Source organism: Salvelinus sp. IW2-2015, linkage group LG13 (assembly GCF_002910315.2).
Source record: "Salvelinus sp. IW2-2015 linkage group LG13, ASM291031v2, whole genome shotgun sequence".
Classification (NCBI taxonomy): domain Eukaryota; kingdom Metazoa; phylum Chordata; class Actinopteri; order Salmoniformes; family Salmonidae; genus Salvelinus; species Salvelinus sp. IW2-2015.
In genome coordinates, this window is record NC_036853.1 from 23631980 (window position 1) to 23642495 (window position 10516).

At 43.9% G+C, this 10516-nt stretch overlaps 1 protein-coding gene and 1 long non-coding RNA gene across 2 annotated transcripts in view; one reads left to right on the plus strand and one right to left on the minus strand.

Annotated features, from left to right (window-relative positions):
* The window catches only part of LOC111972342 (carboxyl-terminal PDZ ligand of neuronal nitric oxide synthase protein-like), a 260880-nt gene that overhangs the window by 99195 nt on the left and 151169 nt on the right, over nt 1–10516 (minus strand). The window contains exon 5 of the mRNA XM_023999365.2: nt 3819–3927. Within this exon, the coding sequence (XP_023855133.1) occupies nt 3819–3927 (109 nt within the window). The remainder of the gene's footprint in view (nt 1–3818; nt 3928–10516) is intronic.
* Nucleotides 3897–7812, plus strand: LOC111972344 (uncharacterized). Its single transcript, XR_011480788.1, has 3 exons — nt 3897–6682; nt 6797–7143; nt 7261–7812. It is a non-coding gene; the product is annotated as an uncharacterized lncRNA (long non-coding RNA).

The window sequence follows — 10516 nt, forward strand, 5'->3', positions numbered from 1 at the left end:
TATATGCCCATTACCCACCCCCCAACACAACACGCTTACATAGCTCCTCGCTCTTGTGCTCTCTACACCAGCTTTTGCAGGGAGTCAACGAGGTTTTGTAGGTCGATGTCCTTCTCTGTAGGCCTTGACGTTGGCCACGGGTGGGAAGAAGTCAAAACGTTTGACTCCACTCTCTGACGTTTGTCCTTGGAAGCACGAACGCCAAGCACGCCGCAGTCAGTTCCAGGAAGAAGATTAACCCGATCTACCCTGAGAACTAGAAAGAGAAAAAACAAGTTAACTATACGTGTTGGGAGACTGATAGAGAAGCATCAGACGTCAGAACAACAGACTCAAATACCAAGACAGTAGTAATCTTGGTAGTATGTTTCGGTAGTGCCTCTGCACGGGTTAGAAAAAAAACCCAGCTTAAAAATAAAACAAGCATGCCCTAAAATCAATGAAGGTGCTGGCTTTATGCATGAAGAGAAAACTGGGCTCTCATGAGCGACCGCCACAGGAAAGGAAAGAACCAAGAGTTACCTCTGCGGCAGAGGGACAAGTTCAATTAGAGCTAACTGCACCTCAGATTTGCAGCCCAATAAATGCTTCAGAGTTCACCTCAACTCAACTATCAGAAGAGGCTACGTAAACTCAGCCTTCATAATTGAATTGCTGCCAAAGAAACCACTACTAAAGACACCGATAAGAAGAAGACTTGCTTGGGCCAAGAAAACAAGCAATGGGACATTAGACGGTGTAAATCTGTCCTTTGCGTTCTGCATGAGGTCCAAAGGGGAGATTTTTGGTTCCAACCGCCGTGTCTTTGTGAGACGCCAGAGTATAGTTGAACGGACGATCCTCTGCTGATTGTCGTGGTACCCCACCGTGAAGCATGCGTGGGTGTAATGGGCTTTGCTGTGACACTGGCTGTGATTATTTGAATTCAGGCACACTTAACCAGCAATGAGCTACCACAGCACTTCTGCAGAAAGGAGAAGAAACGACCATCCCATTATCTAGTGTAGGGTAAGTAATGGACAGACATACAAGACCACTGATAATCTCCTCCGATCTGAGGCTCCACCGCAAGATCTCACCCCGTGGGGTCAAAATGATCTCAAAGAATGGTGAGCAATAAATCCCAGAACCACACGGATTGGGGATCCGTAGTTCGAATAATGACACTGCAGCGAGAGTAGTGGCGAACCAAAAGTAAACAAAGTGCTCCCTACTAACAATCACGTCATACACACCCAGACCTACCTGCCGGCCGAGTGAGACACGTCGAAAATCCCTTGACAGTGCCTAGGACCAGTTACCCCGGTGAGCATTAAAGCTTCAGTATTGTGCGCGAGGGCACGTCGCGTCTGAAGTTTGCTAGAGAGTGCGAGTCTTGAGATGATACCAGAAGAGAATGGATTGGGACGACTAGTTCTCACCTATCAAGAGTCAAACCCCAACACAAATGGAAATAACCTTTGCTGCGGAGTAACACCTCCAGATGTGTGGTGAGACAAAGAATTTGAGCTTGTGGCATCCAATATAACACAGTATATGAGCTATGTGACCGCAGATCAATGTGGGGTAGGAAACATCATGCTTATGGGACCTGTTTTATCAGAGCCAAAAAGGGCACACCAACGAGAGACGACTGCATCCCGTCAGGTCAAAGTGGAAAGAGGAAAATAGGCGCTCCACTGTGTTCAATGCGGTAGCTCGATTGAGTGAAAACCTCATATCATATCAGCACGGGAGCATCGGCTCAGAATATAAACGTGAGCTGGTCTGCGTTCTATGACATGACAATGATCCCGAGAGACAATCCGCCCGAGGCGAACCGTGAAGCGCAGTGGCGTTCGAGTACAAGAAGAAATTTCAAGCGTCCTGAAGGCCTAGCCAGATCTCCAGATCTCTACCCCATAGTGAGACAATTACTTTTGTATATGAGAGGAGTAGCTAATGAGAGATAATATGTGCCTGTGTGCTTGCCCATGAGAAGCAAAGTACCCACAAAACATATCACTCCTGCGTAGAAGGTATTCTATGGCATCGACGGGAATGCGGCGCGCGATATAGTTGGAAATACCAGCCCAAAAACTCTACGTGTCGAGATTAGTGATATAAGAGAACTTCTCTTGACGAAACATTAACTATGACCACCAACCGTCATGACCCTGTCATCTCTAGCCCCATGCCAACAAAGGGTATATAACAAAGTATTGAGATAAACTTTTGTTATTGACCAAATACTTATTTTCCACCATAATTTGCAAATAAATTCATAACAAATCCTACAATGTGATTTTCTTGATTTTTTTTTCTCATTTTGTCTGTCATAGTTGAAGTGTACCTATGATGAAAATTACAGGCCTCTCTCATCTTTTTAAGTGGGAGAACTTGCACAATTGGAGGCTGACTAAATACTTTTTTGCCCCACTGTATGTGAGAAGACAGCTAGAGAGGAGGGAGGGAAGAGGAATGGAGGACGAGAGAGGGAGGGAGAATGACAGAATTAGGGATAGGGAGCAAAGGTGGAGAGGGAGTGTGTCTGTGTAAAATGGACAGATAAAGCAATGGAAATTCTCTTTTTATGGATTTACGATTTCAATGGTTCTGCCATGCCATTTGACTTGTGGTGTGTGGCTTTGTCCACTGTACATCTGTGAATTCCTTTAAGAGATAAATAACTTTAACTTCAGCTTGAAACCAAAAGTACTCCCTATTCGCTCRGTCTCTCTCTTACACACATAATGGTTCTATGACTCATTACAGCATAGCTGTTAATGTGGCTGGGTAGAGGTATGTAGTGTGCGTGTACTGGGAGGTTTTAATATGGCAGGATACTGTTTAATACGTGCAGGTGCTGTTTTGGTACAGTACAGCCATGGGCCTGCAGCACTTTATTACTGACACCCTCCAATGCACATTGCTTTGTGTCTCTCCATGCTAGAGTGACTGTGGATTAGAACACACATTTTCGCTCTCTCCCTCTCTCTTACACAAGCACGCAAGCAGGCAGGCAGGCAGGCACGCATGTGCGCACACATACACACACAAACGCACACACACACATACCTACACACGCGCTCAGGAAAAGTGCTTTCCATCTCAATGGCCTCGGGCCAGAGCTGCCCAAGTGAATGTCAGTGTATTTCACTCCCCGATCTCCCAGGACTAAGGCTTTGTGTGTGTGTGTGTGCGCGCGGCATAGTTGATAGGGGGAGGGAGCGTGTGAGAGGGTTGTACAGGGCTGCTGCTATAGCCCCGTACAAAATGCACTCACACCACTGTCCCATGGACCTGCAAGCTATGCTCCACCCACCATATAACAGACGCCGCACTACCCGCCTATGCACAGCCATGGCAGACCATGCTCTCACATACKTAGTCACTAGAACACGCTCCCTGGACAGAAACTTCCTAAAACTGCTGTCCGTATATGGAATAAACTTCCAGAGCACGTTATCGGTGACATCACAGTGGTRTTCAGGCCGTCAAATGCCGAGTGCATAGACACCTCGTGACCACACCACCATCCTGAAACACGAACCCGCTGACCACTTCCCACTGACCGCTGAGCTGCAGTGAACCATATGATAGGGRGACTGGATTTGACTTCATATTTGATTTTGCTATTGTTCACAATTCCAACCAATAATTAAAACAAATTCAAATAAAGAGCTGGAGAGAAAGAGGGAGTGTGAATTTCTTTGCTACATTTAGCAATCATGACTGGACATGGCTCAGTCAAGTACATGGTACTGTGTAAAACATTATCCAGCAAAAAGAGGAAACAGAGAGAGAGCAAAAAGAGATAACGTGCATGTCTATCTCACCTTCTTCTTGGACTTGAAGACGTTACAGCGGAAGACGTTATTCTGTCCATCTCTGGCGATGTAGCTGAAGATCTTCAGGTCCTGGGAGTCATGAGATACATAGAAGATCCTTCAGGACAGAAACAGAGGAAATAGGTAAACAACCAAAAGGTACCATAGTGCTGAACCCTAACTTAAAATATGTTTGTGTTACTCAACCTCTCACGTAAATKTCCCATTTACATCAATGGAAGACGAGTAATCACAAACTAGCTATCACAGTTTTTACAGAATAACTAGAGTACCAAACAAGTGTAATATAATTGTGTTGAATTGAGACTAGAGGCTGCTTACATCATGACATTTACACTATATATACAAAAGTATGTTTCTAATTAGTGGAACCCTGAAATTTCATCCACACTTCTTGCTGAGCACACAGCCATGCGATCTCCATAGACAAATATTGGCAGTAGAATGGRCTTACTGAAGAGCTCAGTGATTTTCAATGTGGCATCGTCATTGGATGCCACCTTTCCAACAAGTCAGTTCATCATATTTCTGCCCTGCTAGAGCTGTACCGGTCAACTGTAAGTGCTGTTATTGTGAAGTGGAAATGTCTAGGAGCAACAACGGCTCAGCCGCAAAGTGGTAGGCCACACAAGCTCACAGAACAGGACCGCTGAAGCGCACAGCGCGTAAAAATGGTCTGTCCTCGGTTGCAACACTCACTTCCTCTGAAGTGGTGAATCACGCTTCACCATCTGGCAGTCCGACGGACAAATCTGGGCTTGGCGGATGCCAGGAGTACGCTACCTGCCGCAATGCATAGTGTGAACTGTAAAGTTTGGTGGAGGAGGAATAATGGTCTGAGGCTGTTTTCATGGTTCGGTCTAGGCACCTTAGTTCCAGTGAAGGGAAATCTTAACGCTACAGCATACAATGACATTCTAGACGATTCTGTGCTTCCAACATTGTGGCAACAGTTTGGGGAAGGCCCTTTCCTGTTTCAGCATGACAATGCCCTCGTGCACAAAGCATACAGACATGGTTTGCTGAGATCAGTCTGGAAGAACTTCACTGACCTGCACAGAGCCCTGACCTCAACKCCATCGAACACCTTTGGGATGAATTGCAAAGCCGACTGCGAGCCAGGCCTAGTCGCCCAACATCAGTGCCTGACCTCACTAATGCTCTTGTGGCTGAATTGAAGCAAGTTCCAACATCTAGTGGAAAGCTTTCCCAGAAAAGTGGAGGCTGTTATAGCAGCAATGGGAGGACCAACTCCATATTAATGCCTATGATTTGGGAATGGGATATTCAACGAGAAGGTGTCCACATACTTTTGGTCARGTAGTGTATCTGTCTGATTCAACAACGACAGCCCAGTCAGACAGTCCCGTTCTCRGCTTTTTTCCCTAATTGCTCTTTAAATGCTAAACGTCAATGAGCCCGGGGTAGAAGACATCACACACACATTATCACACACACGAACACACACACAAACACACATACACCCCTTCCAGACAAATCAGAGGACAACTCCCACTGTGAGAGAAACTAAACACAACCTTTCAGAACTGTGTATGTCATGCCAGGGGCCTTGCTGATATCCCCTAACTTCTTGGTGGCTCCAGTTTGTTATTTCCCTGTCTGCACTTCACTATGCCTCACCATGCCAACAGTGATGTAGGTCCTAATGTGGTGATTAGCACAGAGAGTGCAGCAAAGACCAGGACAGCCAAAGCTATCCGGGATGACTCACACAAACACACACACACACACACAGGCTTGGGCGGTATACCGTATACCGGGGTACTTGGAAATAGCCACGGGATGTTTTTTTAATATCGTCCATACCGTTGAAACTATGTGTATGTAAATGTGAATCATTGTAGCTACTTTCTAAGTAAATAGCTGCAATCAACTTGTGCAATACGTTAGGAGATAAAGCAGATCTCGTTCTTCATTTCATCTGTTCCCTTATTTTTCATTATGAAGCTTACCGGTAGTCCCCAATCACATGGTGTTTGATTACAAGCACACAACGAAGAAAGAATGGAACCTTGCGAGTCACTCAGTGTTGTGCAGGTGATTTACTGTGGTTACAGTATGGAATTCACAACTACATTTTTGTTAGCTAGATATCTTATAACTATTACAGTTTTTTACGATTGCTTACACACTAAAATGTAACTTTTCCCARAATTAGCAAKACCTTACACTCAAGGAGCAAAACACAAGGCTAGATTTGCACAACTGTAAGCACATTGTCAGCTTCACACTATTTGCAAAACATTACACACAGTGATTTGCAAAACACTAAACACACTTGTATACATCAGACACAGAAGTATATCATGATGTCACTTCCTTGCAATTTCAAAGCACTGACTGTCAAATTACCACACCTATGAGCCAATCTGTTAAACACAGCCATCAGGTGCACAAACACATGATTGCTAAATTGTAGACACACCAATCAGGTTTAAGCACTCTAAAAATGCAGCAGGTAGGTTCCCCTGCCTTCAACCAAAATGGAAGGAGTCAGAAGAAGAGTGAGGGTGAGAGGAGGAGTACACAGAGGAGGAGTACACAGAGGAGGAGTACACAGAGGAGGAGTACACAGAGGAGGAGAACACAGAGGAGGAGAAGGAGGTAGAGGAAGAGGCAGAGGCCGAGCCAGAGGTCGAGGAAGACCTGAAGCAGGAGGAGAACGTGCACAAAGAAGAAGAGGACCAAACTTATCAAATGACATTCGTGCAACACTAGTGGACCATGTTGTGAACCACGGATTGACGCTGAGGGAGGCTGGACTGAGTTCAGCCAAATCTTAGCAGAGCTACAGTGGCATCTGTCATAAGGACTTTTCGACAGGAAAACAGGTAGAAGAAGATCTGTCTACAGTTACAGTAATCAGACGCTTATTGTATGCACCACTTGTGATACCCCTTCCTGTGACATTGTACAGTAAGTTACATGTATTATTCTCTACATAGGATTGAGGGTCGGGAACGACAAGGAGGAAGGGGGCCCATATTCACGCAAGAACAAGAGAGAGAGATAATGAACATGGTTTTGGCCAATAATGCTATCAGGCTCAGAGAACTACAAGCCAACATTATCGGTGACCAGGCCATTTTCAATAATGCTATCAGGCTCAGAGAACTACAAGCCAACATTATCGGTGACCAGGCCATTTTCAATAATGTCCATCAGGTCTCTCAGTCAACACTGGCACGCATCCTGAAAAGACATCAGGTTCAAATGAAACAACTTTATCGAGTGCCTTTTGAGCGGAATTCAGAGAGGGTCAAACGGCTGCGGCATGAGTATGTGGAGGCTTGTATTGTTCACTTTAGCACTGTGATGTTGCATACTGCACACATGACTTTTTTACATTGACTGTATACTAGACCTATCCTGAACTACACAATCTTGTCTTTCACTGTATTTCAGGGAGTTTTGCAGATGGATGTTGAGGAAATCCTGCATGAATTCATATATATTGATGAGGCAGGGATCAACCTCACAAAAGCAAGAAAGAGAGGCAGAAATATCATTGGCCACAGGGCAACGTGGGGGTAACATCACCCTTTGCGCTGCCGTTTCACAGCATGGGGTTGTCCTCCGTCATGCCAAAATGGGCCCTTACAACACACCTCACATTCTCGCATTTTTGGACCGATTGCACCACATCGTCACAGTAGGTAATGAAATGCACCAGATGCAATACACGGTCATCTGGGACAATGTGTCATTCCACCGCTCTGCTTTGGTCCAGAACTGGTTTCAACACCATCCACAGTTGACAGTACTATACCTTCCACCATACTCTCCGTTTCTAAACCCTATCGAAGAGTTTTTCTCTGCATGGCGGTGGAAGGTTTACGATCTCCAGCCCCAGGCTCAGGTACCCCTCATTCAGGCCATGGAGGACGCCTGTGACCAAGTCGACGCCACAGCTGTGCAAGGATGGATTCGACATTCAAGACGGTTCTTCCCGCGTTCTCTTGCTAATGACGATATTGCTTGTGATGTTGATGAAATTCTCTGGCCAGATCCAGCTAGGCGAAGAGATAATGTATAATTGTAAAGTGGTTGTTCCACTGGATATCATAAGGTGAATGCACCAATTTGTAAGTCGCTCTGGATAAGAGCGTCTGCTAAATGACTTAAATGTAAATGTATAGTATGTTTACTGTAGTATTTTCTGTACAATATTGTCAGTGTTTTTCAGATTATTTTTTATGTTTGTTGTTATTTACTGTAATTGTAACCTGTACTGGATACAGTATTTTACATTTATCTGTTTGCTGAGTTAACAGTGTTATGCACACTACTGTAGTAGCACGAAAACTGGGACATGTTTTGTTGTGATTCTCCATGTTGACTGATTTGGGTATATGGAGAGAAATGATATTTTCCTCAGTCTGCAGCATTGGTGTAGTGTTTGTATAGTTGCACTTTCTCTGTACTTCATTTACAGTACTCTAATCACRGACAATTAAACTTGCTAAAAGTGTTTTAGGTTAGCAACAGCAGTGTGTAACTGGTTCAAAAAGATTGAAGTCATATGAAATGTGTGTTTCGTATGGTAACAAAATATTATTTTTATGAAGTCGTGTATAGTTTTGACAAAAGTGTTCCATTTTGCAAATGATCTGAAGTGTTGTGCTACTGTGGTGTAGGGTTGTGCTAATTGTGTGTAGTGTTTTGACAAACCGGGCCCTGTTTTCAAATTTGTGCTTAAACAATTGAAAAAAAACTAAGTTAACTGTCTAAAATGTGCTAAATGCTCTGCAGTTTTGCATTTGGTTTGCTAGGTAACTTAATAGATATCTGGTTGGTTAGCTTCTTGCAAAATCAAGCTTCTCTTGGTAACAGCAGAMAATCCCCTCCTGGATCAAGAGCCTTCCTGTCCAATATATATATTGTGTGTGCAGCAAACTATGGGTAGTATTTTTTGTTTGTTACTTGRATAACTTTATAAGCTGGGATGTCTGTTCTGCAAAAAAAATAGCACCCCTTGTGTTCAGTGCCGGTATCACTGAATATACTGGGATGGCACAGKGTCGATATGGTATGACAATCTGGATACCCTCTCACACACACACAGACACACACACACACACAGGCACACACCACTTTTAATAGCGGAACAGGTTGATATGGTGATATAATGTCATAGTAATTTAGTGATGTGRCTTTGTTTACTCTTTGTTTATATCTGCTATGAAATATGCTGCAGATAAACCAGCTGCTACGAGGCTCTGCAGGCSGCAGAACTCTGTCATCACACACACACTCTGAGAGATACAGTAACTTATAGTAACCAAATTGTATCAATATTTTCCCCTCTATCCTGCCAGATAGAGCTGTGTGTGTGTCCAAACAGATTCGACTGTAATTAACGCAGACAGCAGAGGAGAGATGGCAGCCAACATACAGCATATCAGCATCATGATCTCTTAGCATTCATTACAGGATATGACTATAACCACAAACAGACCACACTGTGAGGCCATCACAATATCTTACAGACAGGATATTACAACCTGTTTTAACCTGTTCTTATCCTCTGGAAAAGCATCAAATCATAAAAGATTCAAGTGAACTTTTACTACATAGTTGGTTACAATATCTAAAGTGTAGAAGAACATCATGAAAGATGGATGTGAACTAAAGTAAAAAATTGTTGTTTTGGTCTCTTTTAGTCCCCTGTCAAGGTAACATGTGAATGTAAATACGTTTCACATCTGGTGATGGACTCAAATAGTGTCAGCCCACAGTCTGACTCCATACGCTGGCAGTGGAGCATAAACTACTGTAGTGCTCTTACTTTAAAACACCTAAGAATATCTATTTTTAAACTTATGCTCTTAGTGTAGAATGGCTATGAAGATCTACTTGTTTTTGTCTGCGTATGATTTGTGCTATGAATATCTGCTCTTAAGGCCTGCTTTGTTTTGATCACTCTGACCTGTATAGAATATATTTTTTTATACACACACAGACACACATACGCACGCATGCACAGTTAAGCCAGTTAAGTGACCCCTGTAGACAGATGGACACGACAGGAGTGAGGGAGAGAGCGAGTGTGTAGTACAGTACTGCTCTCACACTACTCCCTCTCCGTGTCAAACAKAGACAAACCCAGAGATAAACATACCCTGCAAGAACTCATCTCTATCATCCTCCTCTGTTTGCTGTCCTTCACTCTGAAGAGGCGGAGCCAGCGGTGGTGTATGCGTYTGTGTGTACAATACAGCCCCCCATGCCTAATTGACTAGCAGCTTGTGTTGAGGTTTATACTGTATCCTGTCAGAGCTGGAATGAGCTGATAGTGACTCAATACACTTCATGGGGATAACAATTACAATATGGGTGTGTGTGTGTGTGTGTGGAAGGTTATATTGAGCAGAATAACAGCTCAATGATGGCTCTCAACAGAAAAATGCATCCTATTCCATTAAGCAACAACAGAGACAAACCTCCCCACCAGACGACAAACTGCACTAATTCATCCCCTGGGAGACAAACACATGCTCACACAATATGGAGATGTTAGTAGAGTCATGTCATGTCATAGAGAGGACTGCTTGCAGTACACATAACACTGCATAGCCCAGGGTTGGACAGTTTTAGGCTGTGTGTTTTCTGTGTGTGTTGGTGTATGTGTGGAGCTTGCCTAGTTAAATAAAGGTTCAATATTT